Source organism: Mustela nivalis (assembly GCF_964662115.1).
Source record: "Mustela nivalis genome assembly, chromosome: 1".
Classification (NCBI taxonomy): Eukaryota; Metazoa; Chordata; class Mammalia; order Carnivora; family Mustelidae; genus Mustela; species Mustela nivalis.
In genome coordinates, this window is record NC_139020.1 from 129,239,056 (window position 1) to 129,260,971 (window position 21,916).

General features: G+C 36.2%; 1 protein-coding gene across 2 annotated transcripts in view; it reads left to right on the top strand.

Annotated features, from left to right (window-relative positions):
- PIK3R4 (phosphoinositide-3-kinase regulatory subunit 4) overlaps positions 1-21,916 on the top strand; it is a 79,747-nt gene that overhangs the window by 48,478 nt on the left and 9,353 nt on the right. For both annotated transcript variants that reach the window (XM_082684254.1, XM_082684255.1), the window contains exons 10-14: positions 487-688; positions 2,859-3,046; positions 4,055-4,265; positions 6,642-6,807; positions 18,727-18,891. In XM_082684254.1, the coding sequence (XP_082540380.1) occupies positions 487-688; positions 2,859-3,046; positions 4,055-4,265; positions 6,642-6,807; positions 18,727-18,891 (932 nt within the window). The remainder of the gene's footprint in view (positions 1-486; positions 689-2,858; positions 3,047-4,054; positions 4,266-6,641; positions 6,808-18,726; positions 18,892-21,916) is intronic.

The window sequence follows — 21,916 nt, forward strand, 5'->3', positions numbered from 1 at the left end:
ACTGAATGCTTCCATTTAGAAAGAAAGTTAAGGTACAAATCGTGATACAAAATAGAAAATGCGGGATGCCTGAGTGGCTCAGTGGGTTAAGCCGCTGCCTTCGGCTCAGGTCATGATCTTAGGGTCCTGGGATCAAGTCCCGCATGGGGCTCCTTGCTCAGCAGGGAGCCTGCTTCTCTCTCTGCCTCTGCCTGCCACCCTGCTTGCTTTTGTGCACTCTCTCTCTCTCTCTCTCTGACAAATAAATAAATAAAATCTTTAAAAAAAAAAAAGAAAATGCCACAATACAGGGTGTTCTGGGAGATCAGAATAGTGAGATGTTCAGTATTGGTACTTTCTTTTTCTCTTGCCTTTTTGTTTGCTTTATTTTAGCATTCTAATTCTTAAAATTTTACAGTAGAATTTAAAATTTGACATTCAATTGTTAGGCCTTCCAGTGCCTGTTACTGCTTTTGAAAATAACCTAGAACATATGTTTTTTTTTAGGGAATGACAGAGGAAGAGGAAGACAAACTCTTGGCACTGAAAGACTTCATGATGAAATCTAACAAAGCAAAGGCCAATATAGTAGACCAGAGCCATCTCCATGATAGTAGTCAGAAAGGTGTTATTGACTTAGCAGCATTAGGCATAACTGGGAGACAAGTTGATCTTGTTAAAACCAAACAGGAACCTGATGATAAGCGAGGTTAGTATGTTTTTGTGTGTGTTTAGCTTATTATTATTTACTTCATAGGGTTAGCTATAGCTAAGTAGTAGTAAAATGAAAAATAATATTTTCCAAATATAATACGTCAAAGTACTATGGGTGACTCTATTATGTAGCAGGAAAATTGGCAGGGTGGAAAAGTAGAGAACTGAATTAACAGTTAAAGAGTTATATAGGGACGTTGGTTAAGTGTCTGCTTTTGGCTTGGGTCATGATCCCAGAGTCCTGGGATTGAGTTCCACTTCAGGCTCCCTGTTCAATGGGGAGCCTGCGTCTCCCTCTTCCTGCTCTGCCTGCTGCTCCCCCTGCTTTTGCTCTCTCTCTGACAAATAAATCAAATTAAAAGAAAAAAAAAGTTATATAACCTGTCAAAGTCATGGCTCTCTGTGTCAGACCAGGATTCAAACCAAAGCTTGACTCCAAAAGCTCTGCTCTTATAATGAGATCATATTGCCTTTATGGAGATGTATATTGATGATGAATTCCTATTTTTTAATCCTTTAAACACCAAGCCAAGGTCAATAGTCTGTGTTAAAATGAAATAGTTATCTAGTTTGTTTTAGTAGGTAATGCCCAGTGAATTGAAAAGAACAATCTTGTTATTAACAATGAAATACAAAAGAGTAGATGTGAGAGAAGACTTAATTGTTTGAAGTTTCAAGATTTAGAACTGTCAGCTATTGTGCCAAGAATGTTAATAGACATTGACTATATGAGGTTTTTAAGATCTTGTGTGTTCTTCCTTTAACCCTTTCTGAGATGTAGTTACTTCCAGGTATATGCCTTTAAAAATAGTATCAGATTTTAAGGACAGCTGAATTATATTTTAAATAAACCTCTAACTGCCAAACTTGGGGTAAAATTATTTGGAACTTAATTTCCTGTGGTTTACATTGATAATAATTAAAACACTGATACAGATTATAAGAAAAACACAAGCACCCCAAAAGAAAAATATTGAAGGATTTGAACTTAAAACTGATAGAAGAATAGAAATTCATGTTTGAAAAAATAAATAAATGCAAAACAATGAGATGTCATTTTCTGCCATGTGATCAGCAAAGACTGAATGACACCTATTGTTGGTAAGGGGATAGGGAATAGGCGTTGTCATACACTGTTAGATTATAAATTGAACATACTCTTTTTAGAAAGCAGTGTCATTACTCTTTGAGTCACCATTTTCAATTCTGGAAATTTCTTCGAGGAAATACGGATAAGCATGTGAAGAAACATGTATAAGAATGTTCTCAGTTTAAAAAAAAGAAATAGGGCTCCTGGGTGGCTCAGTGGGTTAGGCCGCTGCCTTCGGCTCTGGTCATGATCTCAGGGTCCTGGGATCGAGTTCCGCATCGGGCTCTCTGCTCAGCAGGGAGCCTGCTTCCTCCTCTCTCTCTCTGCCTGCCTCTCTGCCTATTTGTGATCTCTTTCTGTCTAGTGAATGGATTAAATCTTAAAAAAAAAAAAAAAAAAAAGAAATAATTGAAGTATCCATTAATAGGGGGATAGTTAAATAAACAATTAGTATATTTAATTAAGAGAAAAACAGATTGTGAAACACTTTATATTTATACTGTTTAATTTTTGCAAAATGAAATGGTATATCATTAAACTATATAGTCTGTGAGGTTTACAAAGTTATGGGGGCAATTCACATTATATTTTGGTAATGCAAGAACTTTGTGTTATTTGATGTACTTTTTGTAATTGGAGAAAGATTTTTTAAAAAAGGTTTATTTTATACTCAGGAGGTAAGTGTATAACAATTGATTTTCATATTTGGTTTGTTTGTATCCTGTGTAATACTAGAAATAGGTCATATTTAGCAGTATAGTCAGTGACATTTGAAAAAGTTGCTTTTATTGTTGGTTCTTGAGATTAAGAAGTGTTTATTTGAAATTGAGCTAGCCTTGCGAAACTAGAAAGCAATTAGGTCTAATTATTAAAATATGCCATTGAAAGTGCATCTGTTCCATTTATCCCAGAGATAAAGTGACAGTTAATGAGTTGATGTGTAAATATAAATAAATCAGAGATTAGAAAGAATAGATAGCATGTGAAGTCCCTCCCCCATCAAAAAAATAAATAAAAGCACATATTGATTTCAGGAGTTTCCTTTAGATTGACTGTTCTGAATCTGTTTTTGTAGCTAGAAAACATGTAAAACAAGACTCAAATGTAAATGAAGAATGGAAAAGCATGTTTGGGTCACTGGAACCACCAAACATCCCACAGGTTCTACCTAAAGGGACTGACCAGGAGGTGATTCAGACTGGGAAACCACCTCGTTCTGAGTCTTCTGCTGGCATTTGTGTCCCTTTGTCAACTTCTCCACAGGTACTACCACCTAGGCAATAATCCTCCTTTTGTTTTTCAATCCTATTCTAACTGTTTTGGTTGTTTAAAGGCTGTGTACTATATTGGAAAAATCAGTATGGTGAGTGTCCTTTAAGGAGGAAATGTTTCATTATTTTTTCTTCTTCAAATTTTTATTTAAATTCTCCTTAGTTAACATATAGTGTAATACTGGTTTCAGGACTAGAATTTAGTGATTGATCACTTTTATATGTAACACCTAGTGCTCAAAAAAAGTATCCTTCTTAATGCCTATTACCCAGTTAGCCTATCCCCTGTCCACCTCCCTTCCAGCAACCCTCAGTTTGTTCTTTATAGTTAAGGACATGTTTCTTTCTAAAAACAGGTTTATCTTTAATTTTATTATAGCCAAGGGGAAGTCTCTAATTATTGAAGGTATCAAAAAAGATCTTGCGTTAGAGTACTCACCGATAAAGTGATCTAAAATTGTGGGTTGAAGACATCATTATCAAATGTGATTATAATTATTAACTTGCAGTGAACCTTTTAAATCTGTTTTTATTCTTCCTCTAATATAACATACCTGTAAAATAGCAGAAATACTCCTGCAAGTCCCTAGTTTGCCATGTGTGAGAAATGTTATGATTTTATATATCTGAAATAAATTTGCAATTTAAGGTGACTCTTCCCTAAGCCAATCATAGTTTAAATGAAAATATTAACTGAACCAACTCATAAAATTCTATTTCTTTTCACTTAAATTAATGAGGATTTTTGTTTAATATTATTGCTGTAATGATAGGTTTTTTTGGTTGTTCTGTTTTTCTTAGTAATGTAGAGGTTTGGAAATGTAATATTTGTAGTTAATTTTTAGTTAGATTTTCACTGAAAAAATACTATAAGTGGATTTAAAACTTGGTACATTAATAAGGAAAAAAGCAGATATAATGAATAGAGAGAATATTGGTACAGTTTTATCATCTAGTATACTTTGCTTATGACATAAATAGTTATAATTCTGTTTTGCAGCTTCCAGAAGTGACAAATGTCCAAAATAGAAAACCAACAATACAGGTTTTAAGTAGTACAATTTTACCATCTACCTACCAGATTCGGATCACAACTTGTAAAACAGAACTTCAGCAGCTCATCCAGCAGAAGCGGGAGCAGTGTAACGCTGAGAGGATAGCTAAGCAGATGATGGAAAATGCGGAATGGGAGAGTAAACCACCACCACCTGGTAAAAGTGCTACTGCTAGGTAGTTGTATTCTAGTGTGGGTGCCAAAGCCTACCATCTAAGGCAGGTTAATTAAAGAAGTAAGAACAAAACTGTCACTTGGAAGCCCAAAGGAAGAAGCGTTAAGTGAGAAATTTTAAGTCATTATTTGTGGAGTTTGGTTCATCTTGGCTGTGCGGGCAACTTGCAGTGTCTTGTTTAGGCTACTTAGTGTTTCAGTCTGTCTGTGGTCCATATTCTCCATTTATAGTGCTACGTTTTACCTGCCTGCTTATATCATGCCACTTTTTCATAGAATGTCAGTCTTCTTGGAGTAAGCTTCAGCTTTTAAGTAGAAGGGTTTAGCATCTATTTATTTTCTTTTAAAAAAAGGTAAAGCATTTGTAAAGTAATGGGTACCTTTATTTATTTATTTATTTAAGATTTTATTTCTTTATTTGCGAGAGAGAATGAGCAGGGAGAAAGACAGAGGGAGAGAGATCAAATAGGACCAAACAGGACTTGATCTTAGGACCCTGGCCTCATGACCTGAGCTGAAAGTAGACACTTAACCAACTGAGCCACCCAAGCATCCCAGTAATGGGTACTTTTTAAAAAGAAAAAAAATCATCATCTATAATTCCACTCCTCAGCGATTAACAGCATTAACATTTTGTGGAAAGATTGCTGTATTTTGAGAGGATTTAAAAGAAACTTAGAGCTATTTCAGATGAAAATGTGGCTCAGCTATGTTAATAGACTTGCCCAGTATAAATGTGGTGGAGTTAGGTTTTGATATTAGACATGCAGATTTCAAAAACATTTTTAATGAGTTTCTGTATGTAGATTGTAATAATAAAAATTTAACTTGAAAACTCTGAGAAGCAATGTATAGTGTGCTTATGTGTAGAGAATTAAAATCCAGTGAATTCCTGTGTGCTTCCATTGTGTGCTCCAGGGGAAAAAGCTGGTGAAGGTAAATGATTTAAAGATATAAAAAGTATTATTAAGTGGTAAGTGGCATCTCAGGTCAAATAATATCCTGGAATAGAATCTGTCTTTATAAGAAGCATTTTATATTTAAGTGGAGCTGTACTTTCTTCTATTCAGTAATCACAAAAAAGGTATCAAGTTTTGAGGTTCAAGAAATGTGCAATGACTGTTGAGCATTTGATTTTTTTTCTTTCCACACTTGAATGATTGTGTGAAATTGATTTTCTCTAGAGGGAAATGTTCAATCTAGCCTGATGGATTATCTAGACTTCATGGCTAAGTGTTTTTGATCACCTTCAAATCTAGCATATCCTCCTTAAAAATCACATTCAGCTTTTCTTCCTACACATGTGAACTAGAGATCCAGGGGGAAACTTTTTTTTATTTTAGAGTTTACCAGGTTTGGCAATAGTCTGTTTCATTTTTGTTTTCTGATAAAAAATAATTTTATCCTAAAATGACATTGTTATCACTTAATTAGGCACTCTGCTTAATTCTAATATAGGACCATCTTTAGCATAGCTTTCTGTTTTATTTTAAAATTGACTTAATATTAAATATTAAATGTTTCACTTAATATGAAAGGATCAAGGATTGAGGATAGTTATGTGCAAAGATCTGTGCTGGGTACTGTGAATGATTCACAGAATGGATAAGACATGGTCTCTGGCTTTAGCAAATCTATAATTTATTAAAGGAAATTAATCATACACAAAAGAATATGCATAATAAGACAAGTGTATAGATGTCATAAAGTACTAGAAAATCCATGGGCATTCTGAGGCTATAATTCATAATACTATTTAATTAAAATGTTGATGCTATACAATAAATGATTGCAGGTAGAGAGGAAATCAACATTTGGTTGTTTACTATGGACCTCAGATGATGTTAGACACTTTATATATCTTGCTTATCCATAGCCATCCTTTGGGCTAAGTAATATTTCCCTCATTTTACCTTTGAGGAAATTGAAGCTCAGTTTAAATAAGTACCCTAAGGTTATACATTATATTATGGTGGATCTGGGTCTTTGAGACTTTGAGAACAAGCTTGCCTCCCTATCATCCAGTGTCTTTAGGTATAGGATAGCCATTGTCTCTGGCTATTGAACAAGTAGTCAGGGTTTTTCCAGGTGGTAAGTGACTACTGTGCACTAGACTCTAGAGGAGCCCCCCGCCCCCCAAGTGCAGTCTTGGTCAGCACTTAATTGCTATCTTGGATGTCTTACTAAATAACATTAACTGTCATGGTCTAATAGACCACTCTGTATTGTTTAGCTAGTAGTACCCTTTGTTTAGTTCTTATGATTGTTCTCCTGCTGGTCATTGTGACTTAGCTGGAGGTGAGAGGAATATTGTATTTTTAAACTGTAGTTTAAGACCGACTCCTTTGCTTTTCCTTAGGGTGGCGTCCTAAAGGGCTACTAGTTGCACATCTTCATGAACACAAATCTGCTGTGAATCGAATTAGAGTCTCTGATGAACATTCACTTTTTGCAACATGTTCAAATGATGGCACAGTGAAAATCTGGAACAGTCAAAAGATGGAAGGGAAGACCACCACTACCAGGTAATAATGCTTGGGAGAAGAATCCATTCAGTCAGCAAATGTTTATTGAGTGCTCACTCTGACAGGTGCCGTTTAGGAACCAGGGATATAGCAGTAATACATGGACAAAAATACCTGTTCTGTGGAGCTTTCCTTGTTTTTTTTTTTTTTTTTTAAGATTTTATTTATTTATTTGACAGACAGAGATCACAAGTAGGCAGAGCAGCATGCAGAGAGAAAGGGGGAAGCAGGCTCCATGCTGAGCAGAGAGCCCAGTGTGGGGCTTGATCCCAGGACGCTGAGATCATGACCTGAGCCAGAGGCAGAGGTTTAACCCACTGAGCCACCCAGCACCCATTGGAGCTTTCCTTCTTATGAGAGGTGACAAACAATAAGCAGTATAAATTAATAAAACATATAGTATGTTAAATGGTAAAAAATTTTGGAGAAAAATAAAGCAGGAAAGAGGGATAGGTAGAATGTTAAATGAATTGACTAGAGACTGCCTAATAGAAAAGGTATCACCTGAAACAAGTGAAGGAGAAAGTCATGTAGATATATTGGGGAAGAGGATTCCAGGCACAGGAAAGGAGGGATATCAAAGGCTCTGAGGTAGAAAGATGTTTGGCATGTTTTAAGGAATAGCAGAAAAGTCTGTGTGGCTGGAGCAGAGTGAGCAAGAGGGAGGAATAAGAGGAACCAGATTACATAGGGCCTTGTTGGCTATTGTAAAGGACTTTGACTTTTACTCTGAGTGAGATGGGAGCCTTTGGAGGATTTCAAGCAGAGGAGACACATGATCTAAGTTAAATTTTAGTAGAATTACTATGGCTCTTGTATTGAGGATACTGAGCAGTTAGAGGCTATTGCAGTGATTCAAGCAGAGGTGGAGGTGATTCAAGATCAGATTCTGGATATATTTTAATGGTAGACCCAATAAGATTTACTAAATGGGTTAATGGAGCATGAGCAAAAGAAAAATAATGATGGAATAGCTAGCTGTATAAGGAAAGCACTTACTATGCCATTGCCCCACTGTTATGGTCAAGATGGGGACTAGTTATGACTTGAAATCTCTAAGACTCTTTACGCATGATGTGATTTTGGTTAAGTGTGATTTGGATTTGTATGTTTATAGTTATGTCCCTTTTTTTATTAATTTATTTTTAATTTTTTATATAAACATATATTTTTATCCCCAGGGGTATAGGTCTGTGAATCACCAGGTTTACACACTTCACAGCACTCACCAAAGCACATACCCTCCCCAATGTCCATAACCCCACCCCCCTTCTTGATATGCGGTCTGTTTGTCTGCCAGTTCCCCATTTCCCCATTCCCATCAGTCCTACCATATTAAATATTTGATTAAATTTGGTCTGGATCTGAAAAGCTACTAGCAATCAAAATTCAATTTCATGTGTAAAAAAAATGTGGATAATCTCTGGTGCTTTACTCATTAACTACAGTTAATCACAAAATCATCAAACAAAATATCTTTGATAAATAAGAAATGTACTCTTAACAGTGTAATACAGTTTTGTACTGTTTATTTTTTAAAAGAGCTCTATGTTTTTGCTTGATTATTTTCATGTTCATTCCTTTTTGGTGTATTACATTGGTCAGAACATAAATCAAAACCAGTAACAGAATCCTGGCTCCATTTAGTAATTTTTTGTCAACACTTCATTATGAAATTTCAAACATGTAAGTAAAGTTGAAATGGTTTCACAGCGAACATTCATATTGCCACATGGATTCTATAATTTTACTCTATTTGCCATGTCATGATATTATCCATCCTCCTATCAGTTCATCTTTTTAAAATGTATTTCAAAATTAGTTGCAGACATTAGTATATGTCCCCTAAACACTTCAGCTTATTTATCATTAGCTAGAGATCAGTACATGTTTATAAGTTTTTTTTGTTTGACATGAAATTCATATTCTATGAAATGCACAGATCTTAAGTGAACCAGTCTGTGAGTCCCAACAAATACCATTCACTTGGCAACTTATACCTCTCTCCAGATATAGAATGTAGCCATCACACCAGAAGAATGTCCCCTAGTGTCCTTTCACAGAAAACTCCTGCCTTCTCCGTGCCTACAACCATTCTTTTGATTTTTTTTCCTCACCATCGTTAGCATTTTCATTAGTATTTTGTCTAAAATACTAATACTCTATGTTTAAAAGAGTATTTTCTTTATTTTACTTACTTTTTACTATTTTGTACTTTGTTTAAAATACTAATAATCTTCTGATAATTTTTTTCAAATGGCTCTTTGTTACTATCATGATCAGTTGAATTCATTGTCCCTTTATTAAGAGGGGAAGTTCAGTTGACATGTGTAAACCTCTCAAGAAACAACTTGGGGGTACCTGGGTGGCTCAGTGGGTTAAGCCTCTGCCTTTGGCTCAGGTTATGATATTTGGGTCCTGGGATTGAGCCTCGTATCAGGATCTCTGCTCAGCGGGGAGCCTGCTTCCCCCTCTCTCTCTGCCTATCTCTCTGCTTGCTTGTGATCTCTCTCTCTGTCAAATAAATAAATAAAATCTTTAAAACAAACAAACAAACTTGGAATCATTGTTTCACTTTACAAAAGCCTCATTTGTTAATTCCCAAATGATTTTTATTACTGAACCATGCCTTCTGTATTCCAGTGTCGTATTTTAGGGAGTGGTATCCCAGGGTCACATTTCAGACAGTGGTATCCCAGAAAATGTGGCAATTCAGCTGACTGTATAGTCTTTGGGAAGTTTATATGATAATTAGGATATTGGATTTACCCTGGATGCAGCTGTTCTCTTGCTTTTCTGTAACACCTGCTGTCTTATTTGTGGAGTGCAGTAGGCCTTGGCTCAGAGGTGCTTCATTCCACAGTGGAGAGGAGAGGAATGGGACAGAATGTGTTACCTTCATCATATGCCTTCATGAACTGGATTAGGGGAAAAGCACGCCCTTATTATTGCCAGATCCAAGTGGGGAACAGCTGGTGGCTGGGAAAGAGCAACAAAACTCCTTTTTCTTAGTAAAAGACTAAGAAAAATACTTTTTCCTAAGAAAAAGTATTTTCTTAGGAAATATTGCTAGTACATTCTGACTATTGAGGTTTTTCCCCTATGTGTTATGCTGGCTGGCGACCCAGTTCCCAGTCTTGTCTTTTTCATGGAGTATGATTGTGATTTAGGCCACCCAGCTCTTGGCCCTGCCAGTCACTTCTTTCTTGAGTTAAACTGTTGATTTGTCCCTTGGGGACTCAGTTTGTGAAAAATTGCTATTTTTCTAATCTCTTACATAAATTTTTTAAAAACTTTATAGTATTCTAAATCATATTTTCTTTATGTGTTTCTTGTGTTACTCTATTTTTGGCACATTTAGCTTCTCAATTTTAGGAGAGGTTGATGAATTTGGTACTTTTATGTAATGATAGAACATCTCAGTGGAGTTTTATCTCGGTGAAGAGTTGACACACTAGGAGAGGTGTGCAAGAAAGTTACAGTGTTGCATATTTTAGAGTTGCTGGTGGTGTTGGATGTTGAAGTTTTTGAGTGGAGTGACTACTCTGAAGAAAAGTTAGCGTAAGGGCCTGTATTAAGTTCTGAGGATGCCTGAGGACTTGATCTTTGCCAGTTGAATTTTGGGGTTAGGAAGAGTGGTGGTCAGGAAAGGAGAAAGAAGAAGCAATTTAAGTTACATCTGCAACGGAAGAAAGAGTTCTAAGAAAGGAATTTAGAGGCAGCTCTCAAATGCAATGAAAAAGCCAACTAGCATGAAAACCTAGTAAGGTCATTGGTCATTCTCATACAGTGCCCTTTGGTGGAATGCAATCGATACAGCCATCATCCTTGGTGGGCTTTTTGATAATACATATTACAAGCACTTATGATGTCCATATCCTAAGGAAATGACTATGAATGAACTCAGAGATTTAGTTTTAAGGGCTGTTCAGATTGGCTTCCTTTATAATAGTAAAAAAATTAGAAACAAACTAGAGGTTCAGCAGTAGAGGTAAAATTGGATAAGTAAGTGTTGGTGCAAATACTTGCAGATGTAACTTAAATTGGTGTTGTGGGAATAAGTTTTTTTGATATAAAATATTTTCTGATTTTCTCACATTGTGTGAGAAAGTAGGTTTGAAAAGTAGGTTTAAGAACTCACATAGGGTGTCTATTTTTGGAATGACAAAATAAGGATAGAACATTAGTAGCTACTGTCAAAATCAACTTTTTCAGAACTCTAGAAATTAACTAAGTCCTTCATTAGTTTGAATAGTGTTATTCAAGAAAATCAGCTGACTTAGAACAGTGAGCCATGCGTTCTCTAATTTTATCCCCGTTTAGCTAACAGTGTGGTAGCTTTGAAAACTAATAGTCCCCCAACCTTTTATCATGCTGTGCAGTAACTTTGAAACTCACAGTCCCACAGCTGTGGTAGCCCTGAAAACCAGCAGCTTAGTAGTAACTAGAGGGGTCATACATGCTAAAAAGCCCCATTTCTAGAGAATTGTCACTATTTGACCTTTTTGCCAGTTTGCTGAAAGTTCCGTTCTCAGTGTCTATCTTTATTTGATCTGACTCAACCTATTCTTTGAGAAAAAGCTGCCCACAGGGCATTTGTTGAAATTATTAATGCTGTTTGTTTAACATTGCAGCAGCTTGTTTGCTGTTTAACAATGTAGCAGCATTATTGATTGTAGCTAACAAGAGGCTAACAAAAAAACGTAGGAGGAAGAACTAGGGAATGAGAAGTCTTTAGGGGCCTTTGAAAAGTTCAGACATACTCATGGATATCTTTAAGGCCACATGCATGTATAGGGTTTTGTGCATGCTCAAGAAAGAACTGAGAAGACCCCGAGTTTTTGCCTCTGGCTGACCTTGAGACTGTGCAAAGAGAAAATGAAGGATAAGGCAGAGTTGTAAACTGTTTTGTTGAAGGTGTACCACAAACACAGTGAACCTCAACAAAGGCTAGAACACTTATCATTTCAAGGCAGGTAAGGAAAGGAAATGTCTGTCTAGTCATTAACCAACCACTAAGTTAACTGAACAAAGACTTTAGTGGCTATGCATGAGAAAGATTATGGACTTTAGATAATTAATCCTGGAAAAGTCACTAAATAAACAGCAAAAACCTTGGGATATTATTTCCAAAATTGACATATGAATTAGAATATCTAGTTTTGAACAAAAAATTGCAGGTCAGGAAAAGAAACAGGAAACTATGGTCTATACACAGGAAAAAAAAACAGTGGAAACTATTCCTCAGTAATCTCAGTTATTTGATTTACTAGACAAAGAATTTAAGTTAGGTATTAAAAATATTATAAAAGAATTAAACAGGTCTAAAGAATTAAAAGTGAGTGAAGAAAATGTCTCACCAAATATACATATCAATAAGGTTATAGAAATGATCAATAGAGACTCTGCAGTTGAAAATGAAATAACTGAAAAAATGAAGTAAGTGAACTAAATGAAAAATACACAAGAGAGGCCGTGCAGATTTCAGCTGGCAAGAGACAAAACCAGCTGAGGGTAGATCAGTTGACATTATCCAAGCAAAGGTGCAAAAACTAAAAAAGAATAAAGAAAAATGAACAGAGCTTCATAGGCGTGCAGAACACTATCAAGTGTGCCAACACACACATAGTAGAAGTCCTAGAAGGCAAGAAAGAGAAAAAGGAGGAGAAAAAATATTTGAAGAAACAGTGGCTAAGAACTCCCCAGATTTGGAAAACATTAATCTGCACATTTAAGCAGCTCAGTGCACTCCAAGTAGGAGTGGCCATACTAGACACAAGATAAGCAAACCTTTGAAAGAATTTTGAAAGCAGTGAGAGAAAAGGGACGTATTGCATACAAGGGGTCCTCAATAAGATTAACAGCTTGACTTTCATCAGAAATGGTGTAGACTGGAAGTCAGTGGGATGACATATTCAAAGTGTTGAAAGAAAAAGACTGTCAACTGATAAGGCTATATCCATCATGTCCTTCAAAAACAAAGAAGAAATTAAGACATTCCAAAGTCATTAAAAACAGAATTTGGTGCCTGGGTGGCTCAGTGGGTTAAGCCTCTGCCTTCGGCTCAGGTCATGATCTCAGGGTCCTGGGATCAAGCCCCGCGTTGGGCTCTCTGTTCAGCAGGGAGCCTGCTTCCTCCTCTCTCTCTCTGCCTACTTTGCCTACTTGTGATCTCTCTCTGTCAAATAAATAAATAAAATATTAAAAAAAAAACAATTTATTGCTAGGAGATTTTCCCTAAATGAAATACTTAAAGGTATCTTTTGTGTTGAAAGAAAAGGACACAAGACAGTAACTTGAATTCACATGACTAAATAAAAAACATTGATAAAGGTAAATATATAAGTAAATATAAAAGTATAAATCATTTTTATAACTCTTTTTACATATTGTCTTATTTAAAAGATAACCACATAAATAATTATAGAACCGTGTTTATGGGCTCGTAATATATGAATCTAGAATTTGTGTGACAGTAGTACAGAAAAAGGAGGAAGGAACAGAGAGAATTTGGAGCAAAGTTTTTGTGTATTAATCAAATTGGTATTAATCTGACATCTTTAGATATCAAATGTATTTCCCAGGGAAGCCACTGGAATAAACCTTTCAAAAACATGAAGTATAAGAAACAACAAAGGAATTAAAATGGTATACTAAAAAATACATTTTAACATAAAAGAAGGCAGTAATGGAGGAATACAATAACAATAACAACAAAACCTGTGTAAGATAGAGAAAACAAATAGCAAAATGTCAAACATAAATCCTACCTTTTTGATAATCATATAAATATAATCAAAAGACCGACTTGGCAGAAAGTATGAAAAAAACATATGACTACGTGCTGTCTACAAGAACACTTTATGCAGTTTTAAAAATTTTAATTGCAGTATAGTTAACATACGGTATTATCTCAGTTTCAGGTGTACAATACAGTGATTCAGTAATTCTGTACATTACTCAGTGCTCACCATGATAAATGTACTTTTAATCCCCTTCACCTATTTAACCCATCCCCCCAACCCACCTCCCTCTGGTAATCATCAGTTCTCTGTAGTTAAGAGTCTGTTTTTTGGTGTGTCCCCTTTTTTTCTTTGGAAACAAACTGTACATATGAAGGATATCATAAGGTATTTGTCTTTCTTTGAGTGGTTTTTTTTCACTTAGCATTTTACTCTTTAGATCCATCTATATTGTTGCAAATGGCAAGATTTCATTCTTTGAAATGAGTAGTATTCCATTGTGTATATATACCACATCTTTTATCCATTCATGGATCAGTGGACCTTGGGCTACTTCTACATTTTGGCTGTTGTAAATAATGTTGCAGTAAACATAGGGGTGTATATATCTTTTTGAATTAGTGTTTTCATATTCTTTGGGTAAATGCCCAGTAGTGCAATTCTAGATCATAGGGTACAGTAATTCAATTTTTAATTTTTGAGGACCCTCCATACTGTTTTTCACAGTGGCTACACTAGTTGGTATTCCCGCTGATAGTGTATGAGGGTTCCTTTTTCTCCACATCTTCACCAACACTTGTTTCTTGTGTTTTTAATTTTAGGCATTCTGACAGGTATGAGGAGATATCTCATAGTGGTTTTGATTTGCATTTCCCTGATGATGAGTTATGTTAATCTTTTTTTTTTTAAAGATTTTATTTATTTATTTGACAGAGATCACAAGCAGGCAGAGAGGCAGGCAGAGAGAGAGGAAAGCAGGCTCCCCGCTGAGCAGAGAGCCCGATGCAGGGCTCTATCCCAGGACCCTGGGATCATGACCTGAGCCGAAGGCAGAGGCTTTAACCCACTGAGCCACCCAGGCACCCCTTATGTTGATCTTTTCATGTGTCTATTGGCCATCTGTATTTCTTCTTTGGTAAAATGTTTATTCATGTCTTCTACCCATTTTTTCATTGGATAATTTGTGTTTTTGGTGTTGAGTTGTATAAGTTCTTTATATATTTTGGATACTAACTATCAGATATGTCCTTCGCAAATATCTTCTCCCATTCAATAGATTGTCTTTTAGTTTTGTTGACTGTTTCCTTTGCTTTGCAGATGATTATATTTTGATGTAATCCCTCCCCACAGTTTATTTTTGCTGTTGTTTCCCTTGCCTCAGGAGACATAGCTTAGAAAAATATTGCTATGGCCCATGTACAAGGGATATACTTTAGGTTCAAAGATACAAGTTGGTTAAAAGTAAAAGGATACACTATGTAAACAGTACCTAGAAGAGAACTGGAGCAGCTATATTAATATTGGACAAAATTAACTTTAAGACAAAAGTTTCTATTATAGATAAATAAGGACATTTTATAATGATAGAAGAGTCAGTGTATCAGGAAAACATAACAGTTGCAAACATTTGCACCAGATAACACATCCCTCAAATGAAGCAAAAACTAACAAAATTGGATAGATCAAGTAGGCATAAGATAACAAAGAAAATAGATTTGATCACACTACAGACTAACCAGATCTAGAGATTTTAATAGAACACTCCACCCAACAGTAGCAGAATATAAATTCTTTTCAAGTGTACATGGAACACTTTGCAGATTAAACCATATATTAGCCCATAAAATAAGCCTCAGGAAATTCAAAAGCTTTGTAACATATTAATATATATGTTCTCTAACCACAGTAGAATGAAACTAGATATCAATAACAGAAAGGTCTGAGAAATTGACAAATATATGGAAATGAAACAGCACATGGCTAAATAACCAATGGTTCAAAGGAAAGTTAGAAAATACTTAGAGATGAATGAAAATGAAAACACAACATGCCAAAACTTACGGACTGTAGCTTAAAGGAGTGTTTAGAGACAAGTGAGATTTCATCAAAGTTACAAACATTTGTGCTTCAGAAGACACTATCGAAAAAGTGCAAGGATAACCCCCAGAAAGAGAGAAGTACTTGTAAATATAAATATACTCTCTCTCTCTCTCTCTATATATATATATATATATATACACACACACACACACACACTTTTTCAACTCAACAATAAAAGGACGACTAAAATATGGATGATGGATTCAAATAGATGTTTCTCCAAATAGGACCAATAAATATACAGAAAGCTGTTCCACATGATTAGTCACTAGGGAAATGCAAATCAAAACCACAGTGAGATACCACTTCACACCCACTAGAATGGCTGTAGTTAAAAAGACAGTAACAAGTGCTGGAAAGGATGTGGAGAAACTGGCACCTTTATATGTTGCTGGTAGGAATGTAAAGTGGTGCAGTAATGATGGAAAATAGTTGGCTGTTTCTCAAATGCTAAATACAGAGTTACCTAATAATGGCCGCTCAATTCTATTTGTAGGTATAAACCCAAGACAGTTGAAAACATTTGTTGACATGAAAAGCTATACACCCGTGTTCACAGCAGCAGCATTCATAATAGCCCCAAAGTAGAAACCACAATGTCTGTAAGCTATTGAATGGACAAACAAAATGTGGTGTATCCTCTATAGAGTGGAGTATTAAGCCACAAAAAAGATTGAAATACACATGCTACAGCATGGATAAACCTTGAAAACATGCTATGTGAAAGAAACCCAATTCAAAGGTCAGCTAGCATATTGTATGGTTTCATTTATATGAAATATCTGGAATAGGCAGATCCACAGAGAGAAAGTATATTAGTACAGATCTTCCTTGATTTATGATAGGGTTCTATATCATGATAAAACCATCATAAGTTAAAAATACTGTTAATTCAGGAGTGTCTGGGTGGCTCAGTGGGTTGAGGCCTCTGCCTTCGGCTTGGGTCATGGTCCCGGGTTCCTGGGATCGAACCCTGCTTTGGGCTCTCTGCTCAAGAGGGAGCCTGCTTCCCCCTCTCTCTCTCTCTTCCTGCCTCTCTGCCTACTTGTGATCTCTCCCTCTGTCAAATAGATAAAATCTTAAAAAAAAAATACTGTTAAGTCAAAAATGCATTCAATTTACCTAACCTACCTAACATCATAGCTTAGCTTAGCATACCTTCAAATGCTTAGCCTACATTAGCCTACAGTTGGGTAGAATCATTTAACACAAAGCCTATTTTAGGGGCGCCTGGGTGGCTCAATTGTTAAGCATCTGCCTTTGGCTTAGGTCATGGAATCAAGCCCCGCATTGGGCTCCCTGCTCAGCAGGAAAGCTGCTTCTCCCTCTCCCATGCTTGTATTCCCTCTCTTGCTCTCTCTCTGTCAAATAAATAAATAGATTAAAAAAAAAAAAAGCCTGTTTTATAATAAAGCATTGAGTAGCTCATGTAATTTGTTGACTACCAAAAGAAAAACTGAGTCATTGTAGATTATCATAATGGTTTTAAGTGTGTTAGTTTTTTACCCTTATGATCACGTGGCTGCCTGTGAGTTGTGGCTTACTGCCACTGGTCAGCATTACGAGTAGATCATATGGCATGTCACTAGCAAGGAAAAGATCAAATTTAAAGTTCGAAGGATAGTTTCAACTGAATGCCTGTTGCTTTCATACCATCATAAAGTTGAGAAGTTGTAAGTCAAGGACTATCTGTAGTTGCCAGGACCTGGGGGAATGAAGGATTGGGGAATGACTGCAGATGGGTACAGGGTTTCTATTCAGGGTGATGTAAAGGTTCTCGAATTACATAATGGTAATGGTTATAAAACTTAGTGACTGTGCTATCAATCTTTTTAAGAGAATGAATTTCATGATAGGTAAATTATACCTAAATATTAAAAGAGAGGGAGAGAGAGCAAACAAATGCAAGAGACTGAACAATAATGGCACTCCTGTGTCTCCCAGTGCCTTGTCCCTGGATCTCTATACTCATCTACCATACTGGTACCTTATTGGTATTGTGTTCCAACAAAGCTGGGATTAAGAAAAAGTGAACTAGAGAGTAAAGATAAATAAAAAATACAACACATCATTCCATATTTATTTACGAAGCAGATATGAATATATTACAATATGCATAGAAAACCCTTTGGAAGGTTATATAACAAAGTGTTAATAGTGTTTCTGGAGATAGAATTATAAATGTTTTTACTTTTCCATATTCTTTTCTATAGTTTTAATAATTCTTTGTAGTATATTAGCTTGCATAATAAAATGAAACAAACAGAAAAGATGGAGATGAATAAATTTGGTGATTAGGGACTTGTGATCTTTCAGAAGTATGGCCCTAGAGAAGGATGAGTACGCACCTTATGAAGGAGGTACTGAAGGCATTGAAAGGGGGAATTGGTAATCATGGGAGGCACCCTGTGTAGTTCATATAGTCAAGCAGTTTGGCATTGAATTTGAGAAAGGGCAGTAGATAACTGAAGAGGTCAGCATGTGTGTGGGAGAGACTGAATATTATAATAAATATTTTGCATTTTTGAGTGTTTTATTATTTACATATTATTTGAGCTTCACTGTGTTCCAAGTAGAGAAGTTAGGGCAGTCCTGTTTTGTAGATGAGTAAACTGATACATAGCAAGGTAAGTGGTTTGACCAAGGTCATATGAGTAGTCAGTACTGGAACTCAGGTCTTTCATTCCAAAGCCAGTGTTTTTCCTGCTGTGTCAGGCTGCATCTTGGGAATTACAGAATTACTGAATGGTGCAAGAATAGGGCTTATGGTATTGTAAGAGTGGAAGGGGAGCTGGATGAGGGCAACATGAATGGGAGCTTCAGTTGGAAAGGGGGATGACAGCTTTTCTCTGATAGGAGAGATGTGTATGGGGATGGCCATTTGAAAATAGAAGAAAAGTTGATTTTGTGCCAGCGCTTTTGGTCAGGATTCTAAGGTTTGTTAGGAGATTGAGGAGGTGAAACAGACCTCAAAGCACTAATTTTGTTGGTTAATAGCCATGTGAATATTTACTTAGTAATAGCAATAATAATGCTCTGTGGCCTTTGCAGAAATGCATTGTTTTCTTTTGTACAGATCTACTCTTACATACAGCCGAATTGGAGGACGTGTCAAGACGCTTACGTTCTGCCAGGGCTCCCACTACTTAGCCATTGCATCTGACAACGGTGCCGTCCAGCTTCTTGCGATTGAAGCATCTAAGCTGCCCAAGTCTCCTAAGATTCAGCCTCTGCAAAGCAGGTATCTTCTATCTTTTGTGTTTTTAAAACGGCATTTAGTGCACTAGGATAATTTAATCCTCTCTTGCCAGTGTAGTTTGGATCAACTAAGGGCCTATTAGATTGTATTCTTTTTTTAGCACACGAAATAAATAAAACTGTGTTTTCAGCTGAAATCTGTCACATGCAGTTAGTTTCAGAAAGCTCTGTATATCTTCTTTCTGCTGTAAGGTCAGAAGGGCGGCTTTCAACTTGCGGCTCATCCCAGTCTGGAATCTGTTTGAATAACCTGATTATCAGATGCATCTTTTGTCTCAACTACGAAAAGCACAACTCTGGCTGGCTGATTTTTAGAATGTGAATGTTCATTAAAAAAAAAAAAAACTCAAAACATCAGCATTTTGTCACTTGGCATTAAAATATCTGAAGTTGATGGGAACATGGAGTGCTGCTTTTAGTCAAATGATTTGCTTATCATTGTAAAACAAAATACTGGCTGGTTTTATATAAGAATTTCCCTCACTTCTTACAAATTGTGGTTGCCCCCGGATTAACACAGGGTAAGACATTTAAAGATAAAGCAGAACAATTTTCAACTGACCAGTATGTGCTACCCACCTACGATTCCAAATACAAAGATATGTTATCCAAATTCCAAGATATGTTAGGCTCTTTAAGACACTACAGTCTAATGGAAGAAGCAGATCAGTTAACAGATGATTTCAGGTGCAGTGTGATAATGTGCCCATGTTACAGAGATGGGGAGCCAGCCTGCAGGGCATAGGGAAGAAGGCCTGGAGGAGGGGAGAACAGATGTAGGTTAGCCAAAGCAGGGTGGTCGAGAAGGGCATGCAGACAGAGGGGGATATCCCATAGAAATAAAACAGAATGAGCAAATTTTTATAGTTAAGTGGGTTCTAAGACATGGTGGTTGGGGTAGCTAAGGAAGGAAAGGTTGTATGTTGGATCATCTAGGGTTTTATTGTTTATATTATTTTATTTGTTTATAACTTTGTTTTGCCTTTACAATTAAAAATATGCATTATGTTTAAGACATTCACTGAACAGATTTAGGTAGCTTTTGTCTAGGACATATTATATATTGTTTTTAACTAAAAAATACCTGCTTTTTTTTTTTTTTTTAATTGTTTCAGCAGAGGACTGTATCATAGTATAACTATGGCAGACTGTGTTGTGTGATGACTGTGCTGGCCAGATACACAAACAGATATGCACATTCCTCCCATAGGTACCTTGCAGCTGATGGCACTTTCCATTATGAATGTTACTGTCTTCACCCTAAGCAAACATTGACTACACAGATGGGGAGATTGTACCAGAATGTGTATATTTCACTCTACTGGCAGTGGTTGCTCCAAAGAAACCTTGCCATGAGTCTTTTTTTTTTTTTTTTTAAAGTTCGCTTCATTGAGTCATATCGGCTGGCCTCTTAATGATTAGAATTTATGGCATTTGGACTTTTCATCGTTCCTCTGGGGGAAATACAGTCAGTATTATAATGTTTGTAAATATAGTTGCTTATATCTATAAGCCACCTGGGTGGCTTGGTCAGTTAAGTGGTTGCCTTCAGCTCAAGTCATGATCCCAGTTAGGGTCCTGGGATTGAGCCCCCCACATCAGGCTCCCTGCTCAGGGAAGGGCCTGCTTCTCCCTCTTCCTCTGCTGCTTCCTGTGCTGTCCTGCTTTCTCTCTGTCAAATATATAAATAAAATCTTTTTTTTTTTTTTTAATATAGTTGTTTATCTAAGATGTAGAGGTCAGCAAACTATAGCCTAAAGTATGACCCATAAGCTAAGAATGATTTTTGGATTTTTAAAAGATTGTAAAAAAATGAATATGCAACAGAAATATATGACTTGCAAAGCCTAAAATATTTACTGCCTGGCTGTTATTTGCTGACTCTTGATCTAAGAGATAAAACAAATAGTGTATGCTGCAAAAGCATGATATGTACTGATCAGGGAGGCTGGCCAATATGTTAATGAATTCTTTTTGGTTTAAGAATGCCTCAGCTTGAAAAAAATAGGCATATCCATAAGTGGAATAGTACATAAAAAGAAAAAAAAGGAACCAGTGTTATTTTATTATTTTTATTATCAGTTATGAAAGGAATAAACAGTTGATTAATGCAACAAGCAATGAATCCTACATTCTTTTTGCTAACGAAAGAAGTTAGACCCAAAAGGCTACTTATTGTGTATTTCCAACTGTGTGACATTCTGGAAAGCATAAAATTATAGGGAGGAATTGAGATCATTGGTAGTCACAGGTTGACAACAAAGGGGCTGCACAAGATAATTTTGGGGTATGCACTTGTTCTGTGTGGTTCTGTGGTAGAAGATTCATGGCTGTGTTTCTGACATAATGCATAGGACTGTATACCAGAGAGAGTAAATTTTACTCTAAGTAAAAAAAAAATTAACCCAGATATAGGATGAAAGGTAGAATGCAGTCTATGACAAATCAGTCTACTTATTCTACAGATGAAGCATGTAGGCACATTGAAGAGTGTGGGCAATAAAGGAGCCATCCTAATACCTGTGGAAAACAGTGGTTTAAGTGGACACTGCAAGGTGAATGACAGAAGGAACTGAAGTCACTGTTCTAGTTGGTTATTTGTCACAGGAATATGGTTTATCAATTCCGAAACTACTTTAATTGTATGCTAAGGTTGAACAATAGGTAAGTATGTAGGTAGTGAGAGCCAGGTTTCTCACTGCTGAGGAAAGAAGTTACAAATATGAAAAGGGGATTGCTGAAATGAACCCTCATGCTAGATAGATATGAATATGGACTCCGTATCAATAGGGACTCATGATATACGTATATGCATATGTGTGTGTATATATGTGTGTGTGTGCTTGCTTACATATGCACACATACACATAAAAGGATACAGAAGTACAGATAATGTGTGTAGCTATGAGGTGTCATATACATATTTTCTAGCTCTGACCATTGAGATGGACTAGAGCAGGGATATCCCCATAGCAGTGAACACTTAGCACACAGACCTTGGCTTTTAA